At 48.9% G+C, this 24748-nt stretch overlaps 1 protein-coding gene across 1 annotated transcript; it reads left to right on the forward strand.

The window, feature by feature from the left end:
* The first annotated feature begins 2426 nt into the window (after positions 1–2426).
* Positions 2427–3368, forward strand: LOC147700669 (taste receptor type 2 member 1-like). The gene has a single exon (XM_086929170.1). It carries the CDS (start codon positions 2427–2429, stop codon positions 3366–3368), a length of 942 nt encoding a protein of 313 aa, XP_086785296.1.
* Positions 3369–24748: the final 21380 nt, after the last annotated feature.

Raw genomic sequence — 24748 nt, forward strand, 5'->3', positions numbered from 1 at the left:
CATTTCCAATTGACAAAATTATAAACCCTGTTTCTGTAAAAATTAGTCTCCCCCAGGACTATGCTATTCATCCGGTTTTTCATGTCTCACTGTTGAAACCTCATTATCATAATACGCGGCCAGATAATCCACCGCCCCCTGTAGTGGTAGGAGATCATATGGAATATGAGGTTAAAAAGATACTAGATGCAAAAAGAGTTAGAGGTTGTTTATTTTACCTGATCGACTGGAAGGGTTATGATTCATCAGAAAGATCTTGGGAACCAGAAAACAATGTCCATGCACCACGACTTGTCAGATCTTTTTATGCACTTAACCCGAACAAACCATGGCCTGTGAGACGGCCTTTGGGGGGGAGAACTGTCATGGGTTCCTTGGCAATCGCTAGTTAACCCCCTGTAATGGCCGCACCCTGTATTAGCAAATTAAGTGACTGTGTTAGGAATTGTTGTTTATTTGGTGTTAGCAATGCTTATTGAGTATTGTTGTAGTATAGGAACACATCATGCTCCTTGTTGGTACCAATGGTTGTTGTTTCCGAAGGGTTCTCAGGTGTGCCACGATCCAAGAGAACCTTCTCGCTCTCACGTTCGAACTGCCGATTTCCTACACGTGAGTTGCTGAGCATACGCCCAAGACCCAGGCTATAAATACAGCACAGCCCTTTCAGAAACGCTTCGCTTCTTTGTTTGCTTCACTGCGAGCGCTCCTGAGCCCAGCTGTCCTCGGAAGCCCTCTCTTAAGCTATCCACATCCCTTCAGTCCAGATTCCCCTCCCGCTTCCCTTATCCTTAGCAGCTTCTTCAGAAGTCCATCTTGTTCCTCGCTCTTCGGGCAGCCTACAGCAGCGGTGACATCCTTCAGAGCTTCCGGTGCGGTCCGTCAGCCAAGTTCTTCCCTGCACTTCCGGAGGAGTCACCGATCATCGTTCTGACGGCCTGCAAAGACAAGTAAGAGATGTCGTACCCAGACAATGAAAGGACAACCAAGCATTGGTAAATGCAATCTGTTTTTTCTTATTTTTCGTAAATCGTAACCAGACAACAAACATTGGTACATGCAATTCGTTTTTCTTATTTTTGTTTAGAGGAAATGGCTTGAGAAAGACTGGCACAAACTAACTTTGATTTACAAAGCAGTACAACTCAGGAGAATGTTTACCTCGCAATTCAAAAAGCATTGGCAAGAATAATAACTCAATGTCCAAGGTTGAATTGTGATGATGCTTAAGTACAATTTGCTTGTAAAAGTCAAAGTGCATTGTAGAGTTAATTACTGAAAAAAGATACATAACTCTAGTGGTTTAGAACCCCAAAGGTTGCCAGAGAACCTTGTTGTTTTCTTTTCCGTTTCATTGTTTTTCAGAACCCCTCCTGAGGAAACCAACGGGTCTTTGCCAGGTAGGCAAGGTGTTGTGTAAATTGTTGTGTGACTAAACACCCCTCACTAACCTTGTTAACTAATATTAGTTCTGTAAGGATAATGTTCAAGATTTGGTTAAATTGACTTTGAGCAAGTAATTTTTGGAATTGCATTTTAAGGTTTGAACTCAACTCCGGTCAACTCAGGCAAAGGAGTGTAGGAAAGGACTTCTTTAATTTTTGGTATGTACAAAACGTAATCCATTCTAAGATTATTGCAGAAGGGTGTTAATGTGTATTAAAACTTATTATTGTACCTGCCCTTCGAAGATGCTACAAAAGAACAATTGAACACTCAAAGAGAAGCAGACGTGGACACTGACACTAAATTCCCAGTGTTTCTTTTATCTTATTTCTCAATCCACTTCCCCTTTCCCTTATGGGTAAACCAGCCACGCAAGAGTTCACTACCTTGCAGACTGGTTGAGTCATAGGGGAGTTGTGAGCGTGCACCGTCAAGAAGGAAACCTCAGGAGCCTCATGTGTGAACGCTGACACTATTCTTTAGGTATCCTCGACTGCGAGTTGTTCTGGCAAAGATCAATTTTGCTTTGAGCTTCCATGTTATATACTCTCCATTTCCCGGCAAATGATCGAGTTAATTGCTTCCAGGTTTATACCAGAGGGCGTGTACTCCATCATCAAAAATCTGGCGGCCATCTTAGACTGTGCTTACTTTTGGATCAGGTCTATTGCCTCAGATATTTAACAGTGTTGTTTTCAAATCCGACTTAAACTCATGAGAGTAGGTGAATGTAGTTAAGAAAATGAGAAATTATTCACCCATATTGAATGTTCATTTACATCACGGATGGACTAGAAAGGAAAATGAGTTAGAGAAACTTGAGAACCCCCTCTGAGAGTGAAATGGAAATTTGAATGATTTACATCTGTGCTTTCAATAAGGCTCTGCTCGCTGCAGAGAATCAGGTAGTCTCAGGCTGAAGGCATAAACATTGCAGATACTACCAGGAGCTACAGTTGTGTATCAGAGAGGTTGAAATGATGTCCTCAGCAAGCATTACTCTGTTTGTCCTTCGCATCTTTGCCTTCCTGCTTGGGCTGATGGGAAATATGTTCATCCTGGCTGTGAATTTCATTGGATGGATCAAAAGGAGCAGCGATTTGAACTCTTGTGACCTCATCATCAGCTGCCTCACGCTTTCCCACCTCGCTCACCTTGGAATGTTCTTTTTGGTTATAATCAATGACATTTTACCTGAAGCCATATATTGCAAGGGCAATGGCTTAGAGATGCTCCAAGTAGCTCTACTGTTCATTCGTTACTGCAACCTCTGGTTCGTCACCTGGTTCTGTGTCTACTGTGGTGTCAAGGTTGTGACCTTCACACACCCTCTTCTGGTTCGCCTAACTTTAAGATTCCTGGAGAAGGTACCCTGGCTGCTCCTGGCCTCTGTGATCATTTCCTTGGTGATGAGCCTACCAGCAGCCCTTTCTTCTGAGGTTCAACCAGCATTGAATAATGTGTCGAACACTTCAATTTCCAGCATGTCTAATGCCTCTTCGAATAATGTAAGATATATTATGGGATTGTGGTCGTTCACCAAACGAAAATACACTGCATATATCATCAGTACAGCCGTGGTCCTGGCAGTATTCCTGTTCTCAGGTGTAACAATCATCATAGTTCTCTGCAGGCACGTGGAGCGGATGCGACAAGCCAGCCTCAGAAATGATGCCCCTGTGGGTGCAGTGAAAACTGTTGCCTTCCTCCTGGTTCTCTATTCTGCAAGTTATTTGATCAATTTTTTGCGATTTGTTAAGGTGTTCTCTATTGACAACCCAATCGTCTTCGTAGTGCTCCTCATGATTGATTACAATCCTGCCCTGAACTCGTTCATACTAATCCTGCGGATGCCCAGACTGAAGATGTCGCTGACAACGATTTTGTCTCTTGCTACCTGCTCAGAAAGAGTGGGGACCTGATTTTCAGGCACTAGTAAAACTAGTAGTTTAACACAGACCTGGAGTACCAGCACTGTGAGTCTAGCAGCTATAGTTTGAGTTACTCCATTCAGAAAATGAGATAATGTTATATATATATATCTCCTTCGTAGTGGTGAGGGATCTTGCAGTCAGAAATCAAGGCAGATAACACACTTGAAATCTCAAATTTTAGTGCAATATCCATTTGAATGTCTGATTAAGGGTGTTCACCTTTTATACCTTGGGATGGGCTAGGCCAAATGTAGATATTATCCAAACAAATGATGGTTCTTGAACTGTCCGCAGTAAGAGTTAATGCCTAACTCTGCTTCTGTTCTACGATATTGGTGGTCAGGGTCTACTTACGACAGAGAACATGTCCCCGTCCGCTAGTGGTGCTGGAACACTATTCAAACTCGGGGAGCCGACATCGATGTTACATCACTGAACACATAGGGATTCTGAAAACTCTGAGGGGCATATTTAAGAGGGCTTTGCATCATGCTTGCACCACAAGGGGAAAGGAATACACTGTATTGGATAACTACAGTGCAACCCTGCCCTTTCTCTTTGATGCAGGGCAGTGCAGCACGCAGACTTGCTGCGTTGCCCTGCACAGTTCCAGTAAATGTGCCCCCAAGTGTCACACAAAGAGCCGCAAATGACCCACAGCAGCTCGTGGTATGGGTGCAGTGTGTAGATGGTTGTGCATGTTGGACCACACTGTCGAAATGATACTACTACAGCATGGTGTGGGGGCATACTATAATTTTTAGACAGAACATTCTCCAATGAAATTGTCACTACATTTGCAAAGAGCTCAGTTAAACTATGTAACAAAGAAACAATAATGTGTGGAAATCAGGTTTCTGTGAATGTTTGTCATTTGTGCATCACCAAGCAATTTGTTTGATTTGTTTTGAGCCAAATAAATTCTTTCTTTGCATTACATTTCAGAATTAGAAAAAGAGCACTTTAGGGCCGATTCACAGAATGAACATAAGACTCAATCGTAAACTTACTACTATTTTGGTATTCACAGAATGCACTTACTACTTTTGGCATTCACAGAATGAACTTACTACTTTTGGTATTCACAGAAGTTAGGATTTTGTCTTAAGTTTGTCTTAAGACAAACTTAAGACAGACTTAAGACATACTTAAGACAGACTTAAGACAGACTTAAGACAAAATTCTAACTTAAGTCTGTCTTAAGTCTGTCTTAAGTTTGTCTTAGGACAAACTTAAGACAAAATCCTAACTTCTGTGAAATACCACCAAAAGTAGTAAGTGCATTCTGTGAATACCAAAATAGTATTAAGTTTAGGACTGAGTCTTAAGTTCATTCTGTGAATCGGGCCCGTGATTTTTTCTTTCCTAACTGCAGATATATTTTGAATTTATGTACATGTAATTATTGGTCTTTTAATGTTGTGTGTGTTGGAAATAATGACACCCTGCAGCCTTTCCTTTCACCCAGCAAGATTGTTACAGAGTTTATTTTACAAAATCCTCTAACTTTGCAATCAGAAAAAGAAGAGTAACAGCAATCTCCATGTTAAAAGAATAGGCAGAAATTTGGCAGAAGAGAGAGCCTGATATTGACCTCTGCCTTTGAGTGCAAATGTGACAAGATGCAAACTACATTTAAAGGCATCTTTATTGGTCATTAACCTTTGGTACACCAGTGCAGTTATTGCATGGGTGTTGCAGCACCACAGCACTCCTACTTTTATCACCTAAGGTCATCCCTAGAAAAGACAGAACTGTTTCCGAGCATTGCATATATGAGTCAAGGACACACATCCTGTGAACTCCTGGGGCTCACAGACAGCTTTGCATTTCTAAAGCAGCTGATGTACTCTATGGGTGCCTTCAAAAAACTATTTGAGCCTATTTGAAACAAAATTGAACCTATCGATTTAAAATGTGGATCTTACAAAACAAGACAACATTTATGTATGTATGTATGTATAGGCATTTATATAGCGCACTACTTACCCGGAGGGTCCTAAGGCGCTTCGACCGCTGCGAAACCCTTCCTGGCTTCCCTGAGAGATGGTCCCTTAATGGGTATCTCCAGGGTGAGACCAGGCATCCCCGGCGGTCTGGTGGGGCCGTTAGTGAAGATGAGGCAAGCTAATGCCCAGAGTTGCCGAGTGTGATCGCTGATCAGAGTGGGCACCGAGGCGAGAGAATTATCGAGTCCGCTGACCCTGGTCCAGAAACCTGCCGCGCCGGGATTCGAACCCTGGTCCCGGGCCGTCCTCTGCTCTCGGGTCTGCCGCCTCTAACCAGTGAGCCACACTTGTTTGGTGTCCGATGCAGTGGCGTTACGAAATGTGAGGGGGCCCCCTGCAAAGCACAATGAGGGGCCCCCCCAGCGGCCCGGCCCAACCACCAAGCTGATTTGTGGAGTGCCCCAGGGTTCAGCTCTATCACCTCTGCTTTTTAACATTTATCTGCAGCCTTTGATAGCAGCACTGAACCAGATGGACTGCAGGGTTTATAATTATGCAGACGATACGCAAATCCTGATCCAGATTGACCATTCATCTACGCCTTCCTTGAGAATGCAAGACATTCTCAAGTTCACTATCAACTGGATAGCGGCTAATTCATTAAAAATAAACCCGGACAAAACCGAAGTCCTAGCAGTCACAACAGCTTCAAATCCGTGGAGTGATCTGTTATGGCCGGCACAATTGGGGCCTTTTCCAGAACCTGCAGTCACAGTAAAAAGTTTGGGCATCAAAAATGATGCCCGTCTATCCATGACACAGCAGGTGTCGGCTGTGGAGGGCACATGTGTTAGCCTGCTGCGCCGTCTCCGGAAACTATCTTCGTTGCTGTCGTTTTCCAACCTTAGGCTGGCGGTCTCTGTCCTGATTCTGGCACGTCTTGACTACGGCAATTCTTTATATTATGGCCTTCCTAAAAACCTCCTGGCTAGGCTTCAGGTTGTAATGAACGACGCTGCCAGACTAATCTTCAACAAACCTAGGCGAACCCAGACCACGCCCCTAATACAGGATTTACATTGGCTGCCAATTACCCAGAGAACGAAATTCAAGAGCCTCTGTATAGCACATAAGGCCATCTATGGCTCAGCTCCTAGCTATATCAAGGACCGAATGATCAACTATATGCCAAGTAGGGCCCTTCGGTCTGCTGAGGCATGTAATTTGGTCTGTCCTCGGTTCAACCTTGCATCTATGGGTGGTAGAGCTTTTTCCAGCACTATCCCTCGGGCTTTGAACCGCCTTCCAGTTAAACTCCGGAGGGAAACTAATCTCCTCCCTTTTAGGAAGAATCTGAAGACTGTGCTTTTCCTGTAGGCCCGGGGGTCCCTCTGAGCTGGTGGTTCTGTGTCTTTCGCTGGTGTTGTTTGTCCGCTGATAGCGCTTAGATACCCCTGGGTGATAATGCGCTCTACAAGCTTATAATAGCATAACATAACATAACATAACACCTACCACTTTGCTCCACCAACAAAAATAAGCTGTCACCTAATACCGTATTTCCAGTACTTATCGATGCATACTCCAAACAGCAAATATAAATAGAATGCACTTTAATTGTGTTCTAGGGCTGCCTGAATGATGAGATCCATGACTGATAATTAAAGGGAACAAAGACAGAAAAGTCACATTACAAATGAATACATATTGTTTTATTTATAACCCTATTTAGTGCCAAGACGAGGTCTTTCCAGGCTCTTTAAACACATAGCTGGCAATGTTCTTTTGGCAAGCCTACTTTATATTCCTTTTCATTAAATGCATTCTCACACTACAGTAGTAAATGTAAATTTCAAATCCAAAGAATAGGCAGAGTGGGGGCCAGGGGGTACTGGAACATGAAAAAAACTAAGCCTCTGTAGGTAGTTTACAAAGGTATGTTGAATGTGCACCTCACATAGAGCATACAGCTGACTGTTGTGGTGCACTGTAGCACCCAACAGCACTTTTTAATAATGTACACCACACGCAGACATGTAATAGCGCTCACTGGGTTGACCAAATATAGCACATAGCTCAGAAATACCATACTGTCTGTCTAATTTAGAGATGACCCCAACAACAGATAATTATTAACTCAATATACATTGAAATCGAATATTTCCTGCCACCCAAGACATTCTTATCGTTTTGGGGCCTGAAACAGTCCGAACTGTCACACTTGTAAGAGTGTGAATGTTAGTACTTGTGCTGTCACTATCACTGGCTGCAGTTGGCAGGGGTAATGTGTGATGCAAGGTGCAGTGTCCTCCTGATGACAGCCCTGGCATTTATTTTTCTGCAAATTAAGCACTGCTCCAAACCTGGTAGTCGGCAAAGCACTGGGTCGACACCGTGCCCTTCTCTGGGGTGGTTGCAATAACTCCCGCAGCACCTGCACTGGTATCCTAGAAGTAGGCATAACAGGTAGCCCATTCCCTAGATACGCCTTCTTACGAAGGCACAGAAGGCAGAGCTTCTTTCATCATGATACACATGCTTGCACATGCTGCCAATGTGAGGATTCCTCGTTCACGTCGCGGGTAGCCCCCCCTAGTGGGAAGGACCCCACAGGGATTCGCATACGGAGTGGTCTTGATACCTGGTGAGAGAAACCACCAGGGGAGTTCAGGTTATGGGCTGATCCAACTAATCTGAAGGCAGGGTGTTTGGAAGACTTTTTAGGGTTTTGTGGGAGGGTTTGTGTCTCTATGTGACCCCTGACCATATCCAAAGCTCTGGGTGATCACCCCAATGTGTTTGTCCCTGTGGGAGCGCCCTGTACCTCCCTTAATACATGAGTATTTTGCACTTTGCTTTGGCATCCATGGTGGGGGAGAAGGCGAGAGACACGGGTGCAGTGGCATGGATCTTCAGTTGCTGGATGGCTAAAACTCCAAGTTCAAGTTTTGTTGTACGGAGATACTGTACAAGGGAAGACTTGCACTGCACACACCCTTGCTCTGGACTTTTACCTACCTCCTCCTCATTCACCACCAAAGTATCTAGTTCCTAGGCATGTGGCGACGGTGCGGGGCTAGTAATAATTAAATTATGTCCAGGTGCGCCGCATGGTGACGGCCTTTCTCAGTAGTCTGGCTGGGTCCTGGGATGCCTCACCTCACTCGTCACGCGCACTTTTAATTGCGCTGCTGCGCAATGCACATGACTGTATGGCATTGGTCACCAGCCCCACCCTATGCCCCACCCTGAAGACGCGCAGACAAGGAGACATCTGTATAGCTGCCAAGGTTTCAGATTGCCATGTGTGACATTTTCATAATTTCAGTGTCATTATGACATTCAACAACTATGAGTGACACTTTCTCGCAAGCAAAATCAAGCAATGAAGGCAAGGAAAACAAATATCAGAACCCACACGCTCCTAATAAAGTAAATCAAATGAGTGCCACAACTTTGCAGACAGACTAGTGACTGCTGAGTTTGGTTTGCCATCGATATCTGTATGACTTGGAGCACTGCACGCATCAGGTCTTGGTCCTGTGAGCAGAAGGCCTCAAACTGTCCAGCATTTATTGCACTGCCCCTTTTGGCTGCAGGCCTTATTTTCTATGTATAATAGACTGCAGGTTCATTCTGTGTGTAGAAGTTGGCACCATAGAGTGTGCAGATGTGTGATGCTGTTTGCGTGCAGGTAGCTTGCATCTCTGTGCCCAGTGCAGCTGTGCACGATGCTATGTGCATGCAGGAGGCTTGCAACTGTGTACCCAGTGTAGCTGTGCATTATGCTGTATGGATGCAGTCGGCTAGATTCTGTGTGCATAGTGTAGCTGTGCGCTGTGCTGTATGGGTGCAGGAGGCTTGCGTCTGTGTACACACTCTAGCTGTGCACGGTGCTATGTGCATGCAGGAGGCTTGCGTCTGTGTGCACAGTGAACTGTGCGCTATGCTATATGGGTGCAAGAGGCTTGCGTTTGCGTGCACCGTGTAGCTGTGCATGTTGCTCTGTGCATGCAGGAGGCTTGCGTCTGTGTGCACAGTGAACTGTGTGCTATAATGTATAGGTGCAGGAGGCTTAGGTCTGTGTGTACGGTATAACTGGGTGCAGCAGACCTTAGAGATCCTGGCTCAGGCCGCATCTCTTAGACTCTGCCTACATTCGGCTGGATGTCTGTGTGCAGCAAGCTTCAGACTGCATACAGTGCGCCCAAGCCCCAAACTCTGTGCAGCATGCCTCAGGTTTATCATCCAGCCCCATGGCTCTGACTCTGTGTGCACAAGACCCCTGTCTCTGACTGTTCGCTCCAGTTTAAGGCGTTTGCTGCTCAGCAGGCCTCTGGCTATCTAGCGAAACAGGCCTTGTGGTGCTTAAGTTTAGACTTGTGAGGTCCAGGCTCCAAGTACACGTTTATTTTACTTAGCTATTTTCTATTGCGCGAACAAGACCCTATGGGATATCAAGGCGCTTTATAATAAACCCTAGGCACACAGTCACTTGAAATGAATATGCAGCTGTATTTCCATCTATCAGACGCCAGCAGCCTCAGTACTTTTAATCTGTTCGAAGAGCACCTGGCTGCCAATAAATACAGGTAATCCTGTCCCCGCTTTCAGTATTGCTGAAATAAAATGTCTTTAAATGTCCACGGTCCGGATCGCACGCCTGTTAACACTATATTTTCAGCAGTGAGTGAAGGGAACAAACCCGAGACCTGCAGTGGACTCCTGATCACTCTCTTCTTAAGTGTTTCTCTACTAGTAACTTTTCAAGAACCTTGCAGATGCCCCAATAAGTGTAAATCTACCCTATTACACTGAAATAAATGAACACATGTTACCTCATTGTCGTGAAGCCTAAGGTAGTTCCTCAGGAGACAGGTCATTGTCTTTGGCACTGGAACAGACATGGCATGAATCGAGCAGTAGAACCAACTTGTTCAGGGGATTGAGGAATGAAGATTACTGGCATCTCTGTGGGCAGGACGGTCTCTCTGCAAATCACTTTTCTGTGGCACGAGAGGGGCATGGGGGAGGGTGGCTGCTGGATATTAATTGCAGCTCTTCTGATAGCTGAACATGATGTGGCAGGACGGTGCAAGCAGGCAGCTCTGCTGGGAGTGCCATGCTTTTGCGCAAATAGATCAAGCCAGCCTCCCACAAACGGAAGCAGGATGTGACGTCAGCCGCGCCAGGAATCAATCTTATTTTCTGATGAAATACACTGGCCCTGGCGCGCACCATTTAATTCACGAGGAGGCCGTGCAACATTTAATTGATACGAGGCTTGCTTGGAGCAAGCAATCCTCTTTATAAATTAAATGGTGCACGCCCTCCTCGTAAATTAAATCAAGCAGCCACTCGCCCAAGCTGAGTGAGGGGCCCCCCATGAGCACAGGGCCCCCCGCAACGCGGGGGCTGCGGGGGCCTGTGTTACGCCCCTGGTCCGATGTTGACCCACAAGTGTCCGATTCGAGACCGATTTCCATGTTAACATTTATTATGTAAATCATTCTCATTCATATGTTTATCCTACCAGCCAATGGCACAGCCAGTAGGTTACTCCTAAATGAGATCTTTTGACTTTGTCAGAGTTCTTTTTTTACACATTGCACATCAGCACAAGCTGCTGTGGAATATTATCAAAGTAAAAAAAAATGCAATGACATGGCCACTATTGACCACGTCCTATCACTTTTTGTCCTTTAAGCCATGTTGCACCGCAGGCGGTGCAGCTGTACATTGTGTCTAAAAACAGGGCAGACGAGTGGGGGGGGGGGGCAAGCAACATGAGGGAGGATGGTGGGGTGGGGACGATGGAGGAAGGTGGGGTGGGGAAACAACAGACACAGGAGGAGGACTGAGAGGATTAAACAACAGACACAGGAGGAGGACTGAGAGGATTAAACAACAGACACAGGAGGCAGGTGGAAAAACAAATGATATGGGAGGAGGGCAGGGGAGGGGAAGCAATGGACAGAGCATGAGAAGGGCAGGGGTGGGGAGACAACCGTCAGGACAAAAGGAGTGACAGGGTGAGGGAGATGGACTGCAGACACATGCACTCTGCAAGAGTGAATATGCAAAAGTAGAAAAGGGTACCTCCAGGAGCCTTTGGATAGTGGAAGGACACTGGCCACAGACTGGAAGATACACTTGTTGCATGCTCCATGACAGGGACACACAGAGAAGCCCCATGAGGAAGTTGGAAGCGAGTGTGAGGCGCTGACTAATAAGAAGCAAGGTAACGAGACTGACATTTGAGCCAGCCATTGGTAAGTAATGGTAAGTAAGGGCAGCTCCAAGCCCCTTTTAAGATGTATTTTTGTTAACAAGAGATTTTACAAGCACAGCGCAAGCCCTCAGTTATCTGTGTGCAAGCTCTTCACCCCTCACCCTGCTCTGCAATTGCAAATAACAGTTTTTCCTCACAATGTTAACACCTCCCACACATACATTAGCTTTGCTTTGGGTGCTGGAGCCATTTATGTTTTCTCATCTAATATAATTTCAGGTAAAAGAGGAACAAATGGCTTTCAGTATCATTGTTATTTATCGTTGATTCTTCTATTCCGATTGCTACATGTTAGAAATGGGGGTCTCTAGTTGGCAGTGGCGTGCACCCTTTTGAAGTAGGGAGCCTTCCTTCTAGACAGGATGAGTACACACCTACGTTTGCCTGTGCTCACCCTCTGGTTGCTTGGCACAGAGCCATCAGGCTAAACTATAGAGGCAATCTGTAAAGCATTCGTATATAACCCTCAGTAACACAGTGAAAATACCACAAATGTACACCACACCACCTAAGAATGAGTGTGAGTGTCTTATTGTGTGGGGAGGTGATTCATCAATTTCTTTCTGCAGCCCCATTGTGTGATGTAGACTTGGCACAAAGGTGCTATGCGTAGAAATCGGCATGCGCTGGAGGTCAAGCACGGAGGTGGTCATGCATCCGTTGGGTCAATTTCTGCAGCCGTGGTCCAACTATGCATTGATTCTTTTAGCCGCACAGCAGGGCCTGCATCAGAATTGGTGTAGTGATCTCGGACTTCAAAGGTCAGTGCACAGGACTCAGCATACAGTAGTTTTTCGGGGATCAGATAGGCACTGCATTCATTTTTTCAGCTGAATGAGGCTGTGCGTCGGAAATTTCTCCCACACGGGGATGCTGTGTGGAAATAAACTGAGCTAGGGTTTCATAGCTATCAGTAGCGGGAAACACCTCCAGGGGCCCAGTGCAGGAATTGACACAGGCTGGGAGGTCAGAACTCCCATTACTGGAGTTCAAATAAGGTGTTGGTGAAGTCTTTGTGTCCCTGAGACTTTAGAACAAGAGGCAAGACTCACAAGCTCTGCAGATTCGTCTCAAGCAGGTTTCAAAGCAAAGTCCAGTGTTTGTCCTCTTCTTGGCAGAAGCAGCAACTGCAGGCCAACCCAGCTTAGCAACACACCGCAAAGGGGCAGTTGTTCTTCTCACTGCTCTTCTTCCTTGGTAGAGGGTTCTCTTGATCCAGAAGTGATTTAAAGTTCAGGTGTTTTAGGTACACTACTTATATCCCATTTTCTCTTGGTAGTCTGTCTCCAGAGTCTCTGTGCTCATTTGAACTAGTTGTTTCTTCCTTGTCCAGCTTCATTACAGGAGGTGGAGACAGCACGTGCAGAGCAGACACAACTTATTCAGGTGCTAATAAAAGCTCCCACCACTCAAAATGCAGAAAGGTCTTTTCTAAGACCATGTTCTTTATTTTAATGCTGGACTCTGCTTTTGCCAACTATGATTTTGTACTCAATCAATCAATCAATCAATCAAGGCATTTGTAGAGCCCACTACTTACCCGGAGGGTCTCAAGGCGCTTGGGGGGGGGGGGGGGGGGCTGCTACTGCTCGAACAGCCAGGTCTTGAGCTTCTTCCTGAAGGAGAGGTGGTCCTGGGTCAGGCGCAGGTCGGTCGGGAGGGAGTTCCAGGTCTTGGCGGCCAGGTAGGAGAAGGACCTTCCTCCTGTTGTCGTTCTTCGGATGCGGGGGACGGCGGCGAGGGCGTGACTGGCTGATCGAAGATGGCGTTTGGGAGCGTAGAAGCTGATGCGGTTGTTGAGGTAGCTCGGGCCTTGATCGTGTAGGGCTTTGTGTGCGTGGGTGAGGAGACGGAAGGTGATTCTTTTGTTGACGGGGAGCCAATGCAGCTTTCTCAGATGTCCGGAGATGTGGCTGTGTCGTGGGATGTCGAGGATGAGTCTGGCTGAGGTGTTCTGGATCCGCTGGAGTCTCTTCTGGAGCTTGGCGGTGGTTCCGGCGTAGAGGGCGTTGCCGTAGTCCAGTCGGCTGGTGACGAGGGCCTGGGTGACCGTCTTCCTGGTCTCGGTGGGGATCCACCGGAAGATCTTCCGTAGCATGCGCAGGATGTTGAAGCACGACGAGGAGACGGCGTTGACTTGTCTGGTCATGGAGAGGGAGGAGTCCAGGATGAAGCCCAGGTTGCGTGCGTGGTCTGTCGGTTTGGGTGCCGTGCCCAGGGCGGGAGGCCACCAGGAGTCATCCCAGGCGGAGGGCGAGGAGCCCAGGATGAGGACTTCCATCTTGTCTGAGTTCAGTTTCAGGCGGCTGGTCGTCATCCACTCGGCTACGTTTTTCATCCCTTCGTGAAGGTTGGCTCTGGCGGCGGCGGGGTCGTTGGTCAGGGAGAGGATCAGCTGGGTGTCGTCAGCGTAGGAGATGATGTTGAGGTTGTGTTGGCGTGCGATGGCCGTGAGGGGGCTCATGTAGACGTTGAAGAGGGTGGGACTCAGCGAGGATCCTTGAGGGACGCCGCAGATGACATCGGTGGCCTCTGACTTGTACGGTGGTAGACGGACTCTCTGTGTTCTTCCGTCGAGGAAGGAGATGATCCATCCCAGTGCCTTCTCCTGGATTCCGACGTTGCTGAGGCGCTGCACTAGGGTGCGGTGGCAGACAGTGTTGAATGCCGCGGAGAGGTCTAGGAGGATGAGGGCCGCTGTTTCTCCGTTGTCCATCAGGGCTCGGATGTCATCTGTGGCAGCGATGAGGGCGGTCTCGGTGCTGTGGTTGGCTCGGAAGTCAGACTGTGAGCGGTCGAGGGATCCATTCGTCTCGAGGAAGGCGGCCAGCTGTCTGTTGACGGTCTTCTCGATGACTTTGGCTGGAAACGGGAGGAGCGAGATGGGGCGGTAATTCTTGAGATCGGTGGGGTCTGCTGTAGGTTTCTTGAGTAGGGCGCTGAGTTCGGCGTGCTTCCAGCTCTCCGGGAAGGTGGCGGTGTCGAAGGAGGTGTTGATGATGTCCCGCAGGTGGGGTGCGATGACAGCGTCGGCCTTGTTGAAGACGTGGTGAGGGCACGGGTCGGTTGGAGATCCGGAGTGGATGGAGTTCATCATGCGGACGGTGTCTTCCGTGCTGATCGGAGTCCAGGCGCGGAGGGTGGTGGTGGGGGGCGGTGGTTCGGTCGAGGCGTGCGTCGGTTGAGTGCTGAAGCTGTTGTGTATGTCCGCGATCTTGTTGTGGAAGTATGAAGCGAGGGAGTTGCAGAGGTCTTGCGATGGGGTGATGTCGTTGTTTCCGGCGTTGGGGTTGGAGAGCTCTTTCACGATGTTGAAGAGTTCCTTGCAGTTGTGTGCGTTGTTGTCCAGCCGGTCCTTGAATGCAGTTTTCTTGGTGGCGCGGATCAGTTGGTGGTGCTTCCGGGTGGCAAGCTTGAGGGCGGTCATGTTGTCCGGTGTTGGTTCCCTTCTCCAGGCTTTCTCGAGAGCTCGGCAGTTCTTCTTGGAGCTCTTGAGTTCGTCGGTGAACCATAGGGCCTTCTTGCTGCCGGGTCTGCTTGGCGGGGTCCTCAGTGGAGCGAGCTCGTCCGGGCAGTTGCTGATCCACTTTGTGAGGTTGTCGGCGGCCTGGCTGGGGTTCGCTGAGCTGGCGGGAGGGTGCTGGCTCAGGAAAGCGGCGAGCTGGTCAGCTGTGATCTTGTTCCAGCTTCTTTGAGCAACCTGTTGCTGGTGGTGGTGGATCGTCGTTCTGTTGAAGGTGAAGTGGACGCAGATGTGGCCCGTCCAGTGGAGTCCGGTGGCGTGGCTGAAGGTGATGTCTTTGCTGGATGAGAAGACGGCGTCGAGTGTGTGTCCGGCGAGGTGGGTGGGGGTGGACACCAGCTGCTTGAGACCGAGGTTGGCGAGGTTGTCAAGCAGGGTGGTGGTGTTTCTGTCGTTTTTGTTCTCCAGGTGGAAGTTGATGTCCCCCAGGAGGATGTAGTCAGCCGAGGGGAGGGCGTGCGGGCTGATGAAGTCGGCGATGTCCTCGCTGAATTGTGTGCGTGGTCCCGGGGGTCGGTAGATCAGGGTGCCTCTGAGGGTGGTTTTGGGGTCCGTGTGGATCTGGAAGTGCAGCTGTTCGGCGGTTTTCAGGGTGTCGTTGGTGTTGGTCTTGATGCGAATGGTGTCCCTATAGATGATGGTGATGCCTCCTCCAGTCTGGTTGTCGCGGTCTCTTCGGGTGATCTTGTAGCCCTCTGGGATGGCGATGGCGATGTCGGGCGCTGAGGAGTCGTTCATCCAGGTTTCTGTGAGGAAGGCGACGTCAGGAGCTGTGGTGTCAAGGAGGTTCCAGAGTTCGATGCCGTGTCTGTGGACGGAGCGGGTATTGAGGAGGATGCACTTCAGGTGGTTGCTGCTGGTGTTCGGCATGGCGGGTGCTGGTGCGGGGCAGGTCCGGATGCAGGTGAACTTGCAGGCGTGGCAGCTGAAGGGTCCGTGGGTTCGTCGCGGGGTGGCTCGGTAGCATCCCGGGATACGGCCGGTGTTGAGTGCGTTGAGGGTGGCGACATCGTAGGTCCGGCGGCTGGGCTGGTGTCTGCGGGGCCCTGGGGTCCTGGCATTGGGCGCGGTCCAGGCGCAGACGGGCTTACCTTTGGCGCACCTTCGGCGCTCAGTCGGTGCTCCCACTGCGCGCGTCCGCTGCACGGTCGCTGAGGGGGCGTCATAAGTCCGTAGCCGGGAGGGCGGGTCAGCTGGGAGGTGGGTAGCGGGTTGTCCAATGGGCTGCAGGGAGGCAGTGGCGGGAATCGGCGGAGGCGGCGTGCGGCTCAGCGGCAGCTGGGTCGCGTAGGTAGGCTGGCAGACAGGAAGGAAGGCGCCTGGCAGCAGGAGGGGTGACCCGGCCTCGTAGAAGGGACAGTGGTACTGTGTTTTGTAGTTGATACCTGGGAAAGGAAAGACAGGTTTCTAAATAGTTAATGTCTGTGTTTTTACTTGTGTCAGTTTCTTTGTTTGACAGGTTGTCCAATTGGTGGTTCAGGACTTTTTTCAGTGGATATGGTAGAGTTGGATTACTCCCTTCTTTGGCCTGTATGGAAAAGTTGACATCAACAGAGATATTTAATTTGATTGTTATCTAAAATGCAGCTCTTATTTAAATATTTTTCTTTTTTTTAAACTGATGGCTGTGTGTGTTCCTTTTGGGGTACTTAAGAGAAATATTTTGGTTAGTTTTGTTGAAAAATTGGTGTTTTCAAACATTGTATCTCTCAAGGTCTTTCACTTATTGAACAAGTGCTGGTGTAGATGGATTTGAGTCAAGATGATGTTTATGTTTTTTTCTTGGGTAAATTGCAAGTCCTGTGAAAAAAAATATAAGGTCTGTATGTTATACTTTAACTGCGTTAACTTTCATGACCAACAAGCATCTTCCATGAGGCAAGCACACAGTGGAGTTGGAATACTATTTTAGACCCACCCCTGACCAGCACCTTTCCTGAGGCAACCATCCGTCAGAGTAGGAATAGTACGTTTTCTCCCCAGCACTGACAAGCACCTTCTCTGAGACAAGCGAACGGTAGAGTAGGAAAAGTAAATTTGCTCCCAAGCACTGATCAGCACCTTCCCAGGGGCAAACACCCGGGGAGAAGGAATAGCAATTTTATCCCCCCACTACTGGCCAGCACCTTTCTTGAGGCAAGCACCCAGTGAAGTAGGAATACTAGTTTTGCTTCGAACAACTGACCAGCACCTTCCCTGAGGCTGAAGTAGGAATCCTAGTTTTGCCCTCAACCACTGACCAGCACCTGACCTGAGGCAAGCACTTGGGGGAGTTGGAATACTCATTCCCCACCCCACCACTGACCAGCACCTTCCCCGAGGCAAGCACACAGTGGAGTGGGAATATTAGTTATGCCCCCCTCCAACTGATCAGTACCGTCCCTGAGGTATGTACCTGGCTGAGTAGGAATACAAATTTTGCCCCAACCACTGACAAGCACCTTCCCTGTGTCAAGCACTTGGCAGAGTAGGAATAGCAATTTTGCCCCCCACCACTGACCCGCACCTTCCCTGGGGCAAGCATATGGGGGAGTAGTAATACATATTTTGCACCCTACCAATGACCAGTTCCTTCCCTGAGGCAAGCACCCAGAAGAGGAGGAATACTAACTACTCGTGAGGAGAAAAACGGGAAAATTGGTTCTGCCCCATGGTACAGCCCCGAATTTAGATCTCTCCGCAAAGAATGCAAAAAAGCAGAGCGACTGTGGAGAAAGGACTGGCTACATGCCAGTAAGGATGCCTACCGTAGGTCGGTGAGAATCTATAAATCCACCCTGAAGCTTGCTAAAGCTTCTTACTATGACGCCAGAATAAAAAATTCCACCAACTCAGAGAGATTCTTACCTCATCGCCAAAGAACTGCTGAAAATACCAGTGCCCCCCTCTTTGCACCCACCCCCTCCTGACAGAAGTAACGAACTGGCAACCTACTTTGACTCCAAAATTGCCCGGATCCTAGCCTCCCTCCCACCTCCTAGTCTATCTAACCACACGGACAAAGAGGTGGCCACCAACCCTACAGGCAACATCCCACACCCTCAGCTGTCTACATTTAGAGGAATTTCTCTGGACGAAGAAGTTACAACTCTGGCCAAGATGAAAAGCGGCTCTCCCCTTGACCCGGCCCCCATCAGATTCCTGAAAACAGTGGCCCCTACCATAGCACCCACTATCATGGAACTGATCAACATCTCACTATCTCAAGGCTCTGTCCCTCCAAGCTGGAAGAGTGCTGTTGTCAAGGCTCTTCTTAAGAAACCGCAACTGGACCCCGCTGATCTGGCCAACTACAGGCCGATCTCGCTTCTCCCATGCATTAGCAAGATGGCCGAGAAACTGGTCAATGTGCAACTGTCCCAGTTCCTCGAATCCAATAATCTTCTGCGTCGGTCTCAAACTGGATTCCGTCCCGGCCACGGCACAGACACCGCCCTCCTCACTGTCATCGAGGAGGCAAGGTGCATTCTGGATTCAGGAGGATCAGTGGCTGTGATCCTCCTGGACCTCAGTGCAGCCTTTGATACGGTGAACCACCGTGTCCTTCTCCACCGGCTGGCCGGGGCAGGAATCGCGGGCGCCGCGCTCGCATGGATAGAATCTTTCCTATCAGGCCGCTCATTCCAGGTATGGGACAGCAACTCACACTCAGCCCCTCTCCCACTCTCTAGCGGAGTCCCCCAGGGGTCTTCGCTAAGTCCCACCTTGTTTAATGCATACATGGCCCCTCTTGAGGATGTCTTTGCCCCATTCGGGATAAAGATAGTGAGTTACGCGGACGGCACGAAACTTGTCGTCTCACTATCACACCTTGACAACCACCCAGATAATCTGCTGAACTGCCTCCAGGATATCCACCACTGGATGTGCGAGTCATCACTAAAGCTCAACGGAGCAAAAACTGAAGTCATGCTCATGGGTAAGAAATGGACCACCATTCCCCCATCGGTCTGGCCAGACATTTTCGGCGAGGTGCCCACCCCGAAAAAAGAAATCAAGACATTGGGAGTCTGGCTGGAACCTGAGCTGACTATGAAGACCCAGGCAGCTAAAACAGCAGGAACCTGTTTTGGACTCATGCGATCCATCCGCAAGATCCTTCCACTACTTCCTCCCTTATCAAGGAAACTCCTGGTTCAAGGTCTGATTCTTGCCCGGCTAGACTATAGCAACGCCGTCTACCTCGGAGCCCCTGAATCTACCCTGGCAAAACTCCAACGCACTCAAAATGCGGCTGCCCGGCTCCTTATGAGTCTCCCCCCCCCCCAGAGCCTCTGCCAGACCTGCGCTCAGGGCCCTACACTGGCTTCCAGTGCGTCAGAGGATAGAATTCAAGGCTCTGTGCACTGCCCACAAACTCATCAACGGTCTAGGCCCCTCTGTCCTGAAAGACATGGTCACCCCCTACAAAGCCCCCAGACTCCTGCGCTCGGACAACGAACGCTTGGCCATTGTCCCTAGATTCAGGAAGGTGCGCACCGGCGGTCGACGCTTTGCAGTAAAAGCATCCTCAGGATGGAACTCACTCCCCCGCAGCCTACGACTGGAACCTTGCCATCTGCTCTTCCGTAAAAGATTGAAAACTTTTCTTTTCCCCAAATAGTACCTCCTCCCCCCCTGGTCTCCACAAGTTTTACAGCGTGGGGATTCCTCCGGGTCACCAGGCGCTCTATAAATCGCTAAATAAATACTCCCCGCACTGCTGACCTGAACCTTCCCTGAGGCAAGCACCCAAAAGAGGAGGAATACTAACTACTCTCCGCACTGCTGACCAGAACCTTCCCTGAGGCAAGCACCGGGTGGAGTAGGAATACAAATTTTGCCTTCAACAACTGACCAGCACCTTCCCTGAGGCAAGACCTTGGTGGAGTTGGAATATAAATTTGCCCCCAACCACTGACCAGCATCTTCCCTGAGGCAAGCAAACAGTGGAGAAGGAATACTAGTTTTGCCCCCCTACCGCAGACCAGTACCTTCCCTGAGGCACGCACCCGGCTGAGTAGGAGTCCTAATTTTGCCCCCACTACTGACCAGCACCTTCCCTGTGGCAAGCACTTAGCGGAATTAAAATAGTATTTTTGCCCTCTCACCACTGACCAGCACCTTCCCTGAGTCAAGCACCCTGTGGAGTAGGAATAGTAATTTTGCTCCCAAGCACTGACCAGCAACTTCCCTGAAGCAAGCACCCAGCAGAGTAGGAATACACATTTTCCTCCACCGCTGACCAGCACCTACCATGGGGCAAGCACCCAGTAGAGTTGGAATACTTGTTTTGCCCCCACCGCTGACCAGCACCTACTATGAGGCAAGCACCCAGTGGAGTAGGAATAGTAGTTTTGCTCCCCACCACTGACCAGCAACTACCCTGAGGCAAGCACCAAGTAGAGTAGGAATACTAGTTTTGCCTCCAACAACTGACCAGCACCTTTCCTGAGGCAAGCACATGCTGGAGTAGGAATACTATTTTTGCCCTCCCACCACTGACCTGCATCTTTCCTGAGGCAAACAGTTGGTGGATTTGGAATACTAATTTTGACCCCCACCACTGACCAGCACCTTCACTGAGGGAAGCACCTGGTGGAGTTGGAATAGTATTTTCTCCCCACCTCTGACCAGCACCTTCCCTGAGCCAAGCACCTGGCTGAGTAGGAATACTATTTTTTCCCCAACCACTGACTAGCACCTTCCCTTAGGTAAGCACCTGGCAGAGTAGGAATACTAATTTTGCTCCTCAGCACAGACCAGCACATTCCCTGAGGCAAGCACCCATCAGAGTTGGTATAGTAATATTGCCTCCCACCCCTGACCAGCACCTTCCCTGGGTCCAGCACTTAGGGAAGTAGGGATAGTAATTTTGCTGCTCCACCACAGACAAGCATATTCCGTGTTGTAAGCACCCAGCGGAGTAGGAATACAATTTTGCACCCCACCACTGACCAGCACCTTCCCTGAGGCAAGCCTCCGGTAGAGTAGGAATAGTAATTCTGCCCCACCACTGACCAGCACCTATCCTGAGGCAAGCGCTTGGTGGAGTTGGAATAGTAATTTTGCCACCCCCACCACTGACCAGCACCTTCCCTGAGGCAAGCATCCCACAGAGTAGGAATATTAATATTGCCCCTCCACTGACCAGCACCTACCCTGAGACAAGCATTTGGTGGAGTTGGAATAGTAATGATGTCCCTACCACTGACCAGCACCATCCCTGAGGCAAGCACCTGATGGAGTTGGAATAGCAGTTTTGCCCCCACCACTGGCCGGAACCTTCCTTGAGGCAAGCACACAGCAGAGTAGCAATAGTAGCTTTGCCCCCACCACTGGCCTGCACCTTCCTTGAGGTAAGCTCCTGGTGGAGTATGAATACTAATTTTGCCCCCAACTACTGACCAGGACCTTCCCTGAGACAAGCACCTGGCAGAGGAGGTATATTGCTACCTATCACTGACCAGCACCTTTTCTCAGGCAAGCACTTGGTGGTTTTGGAATACTAAGTTTGCCCCCACCACTGACCAGCACATTCCCTGAGGAAGGCACCCAGCAGAGTAGGAATAATAATTCCCCCCCACCACTGACCAGCACCTTTCTTGAGGTAAGCACCCTGTGGAGTCGGAAAAAAATTTTGCCCCCACAACTGACCAGCACCTTCCCTGAGGGAAGCACCTGGCGGAGTTGGAATATTATTTTTGTCCCCCCCACCTCTGCCCAGTACCTTCCCTGAGGCAAGCACCTGGCTGAGTAGGAATACTAATGTTTTCCCCAACCACTAACCAGCACCATCCCTGAGGCAGGCACTTGGTGGAATATGAATAGTATTTTGCCCCCCGCGCCCCCACCACTGACCAGCACCTTCCCTGATGCAAGCACCCATCAGAGTTGGAAGACTATTTTTGCCACCCACCAGCATCTTCCCTCAGATAAGCACCTGGCAGAGTAGGAATAGTAATTGTACTCCACAGGACTGACCAGCACCTTCCCTAAAGCAAGCACCCGTCGTGTTTGGAATAGTACTATTGCCCCCACCACCGACCAGCACCTTTCCTGGGGCAAGCACCTGGGGGAGTAGGATTGGTACCCCACCCCACCAAGGACCAGTACCTTCCCTGAGGCAATCAACCGGCAGAGTAGGAATACTAATGTTGCACCCCACCACTGACCAGCACCTTCCCTGAGGCAATCACCCAGTACAGTGGGAAAAGTAATGTTGCTCCCACCACTGACCAGAACCTACACTAAGGCAAGCACTTGGTGAAGTTGAATAGTAATTTTGCCCCCGCCACTAACCAGCACCTTCCCTGAGGCAAGCAACTGATGGAGTTTGAATAGTAGTTTTACTCCCACCATTAGCCTGAACCTTCCCTGAGGCAAGTACCCAGCAGATTAGCAATAGTATTTCTGCTCCCCAGCAATGATCAGGTTTTCCCAGGGGCAAGCACCCAGGGAGAAGGAATAATAATTTTGCACCTCTGCATTGACCAGCACTTTCCCTGAGACAAGCACCCTAAGGAGGGTAGGAATAGTAATTTTCCTACCCAGCACTGACCTGCACCTTTCCTGGGACAAGCACCCTGGGGAGAAGGAACAGTAATATTGCCCCCCACCACTGAGCAGCACCTTCTCTGGGGCAAGCAGCCGGGGGAGTCGGAATAGTAATTTTGTCCCCTCTCCCCCGACGGACAAGCACCTTCCCTGAGAATGGCACCCGGTAGAGTAGGAATAGTAATTTTGCCCGCACTAGTGACGAGCACCTTCCCTGAAGCAAGCACCCGGCGGAGTTGGAATAGTATTTTTGCCCCCCATATGAGAATTTGGTCCATTATTCTATAGGGCACTTTGCCCCAGTCCAAACGACTCTTATTGATGGTAGGTTTAAGGCAACCTTCATAGAAAGCTATCCTAGTGGTAGCTGTGGAGAGCAGCCTTCAGGCTAAGTCTTGAAGGAATGTAAAGCAGCTTGTTTTTCCAGTCTATAATCTCTTGAATGATCAAATGAAAGCAGAACCACACCAGGTATATATATATAAAATACATGTATTTATTCTAAACACAACCCCTCTAGTCCCTTTATGAAGCTAGAGGTTAAAGTACAATACAAGAACTTAATTAGCACACAGTAAATTAGCACAGTATACGTTTTGCCCTGGGGGCCGCACAAACGATATACTAAGAAAGTGGTATAAGAACCACGTGAGGGATAGAAGTCAGGCCTAGGGCCTGTAGAACCACTGGGGCAACCAGGAACCACCCAAGGTAGGGATGCAGGAGACCCACCGGGGATGCGTGCAGTGTCTAAACACAGCCGCGAATCACCATTGACTTTTTATGGAGAACGAACAAGTTACAATTTTAAAGATTAAGGGCACAAGGAGGTGAACTACGATGGAGCCCTTTTAGACTTAGACACTTGGCAAGTCAATGCCCACGGGAGCACTGGAGTACTCGTGTTACCTCACCAAGGGAAGCCGGGTGCATAGGTGTTTTTTGTGTCGGGTTTCGTCATCGATTCCTATGGAGAGCTGCGAAGAAGTGCTGCAGGCGACCAGAGGAAAAGTGTCCGGGTGGATCCAAGAGTGGATCAGAGCTGTGAAGAACCTGAAAGCAGAGGGGACAGAGTCTGGGTCACTAGCCAGTGACCAGGATGGCGACAGGAAGATGCCAGCCGATGTCAGGTGATTTCAGGTGAAAGAGGTGAAGCTTGACTCTTCAACCACGAGAACCAGGAGGCGTCGACTACAACGAGGAGCTGGATTCGAGCTGTCCCCCAAAGGATGTTTGTGGGTTTGGTTGGGGGTGCACGTAGTGAAGAGAGTCCAAGGAGAATGATATTTGTATGCGAAAAGTTTCTTCTTTATTTATATTTTCCTATCAAAAAACAGCTTCTCATTTATCAAATAAATCAGCCAACGCGTTTCTCTCCCTCGAGGGGAGCTTCCACAGGGCATATAAATTTATAGATTTCTTTAGAGATGATGAAAAGTAGGGTATATTGAAGTATAGCGTTCAGTATGTCCTAGGCCTGGGATGAAAATAACGTCAGTCAGCCATGGTCTTAGTTTATTTAGAAAGATCCTCGACGAAATCCAAAGCAGCCGGAGCGGCAAGTAGCGTGTAGCTCTCGTACAGGACCTACACGCTACTTGCCACTTCGGCTGCTTTGGATTTGGAAACTCAGTCCTTATATACGGGACCGGGCTAAGAAAACATACCGACTCTAAGGAGAAAACACCAGCCATCATTTCGTCGAGGATCTTTCTAAATAAACTAAGACCACAGCTGACTGACGTTATTTTCATCCCAGGCCTAGTGTGGTAAATTCTAATTACCCATGCTTAATTTATGCGGTAAAATCAATAAGAATAACTCAGATAAATAAGAGGCAAAATCCGTGATATTTGAGGTTTCTCAAAAGGGGTTTTATTCCTTAAAAAGGAATTGGGTATTTGGCTCGAGCCAAGGTGGCATACCATTCCGTCACCACATAGGTTCGGGAAGGGACTGACAGACAACATTTTATTGACAGTTATTCATATATATAGTCAATGCATTACAGTAAAGGCATATGCAGAAGGCGTAACAGCTGAGAAGAGAGATAAAATGCTCATACGTA

This window comes from Lissotriton vulgaris, chromosome 7, assembly GCF_964263255.1.
Source record: "Lissotriton vulgaris chromosome 7, aLisVul1.2, whole genome shotgun sequence".
NCBI classification, from domain to species: Eukaryota; Metazoa; Chordata; class Amphibia; order Caudata; family Salamandridae; genus Lissotriton; species Lissotriton vulgaris.

Bases quoted from the DNA above. Each gene is read 5' to 3' on its own strand.
- LOC147700669 (XM_086929170.1), top strand. From the start codon at position 2,427: ATGTCCTCAGCAAGCATTACTCTGTTTGTCCTTCGCATCTTTGCCTTC.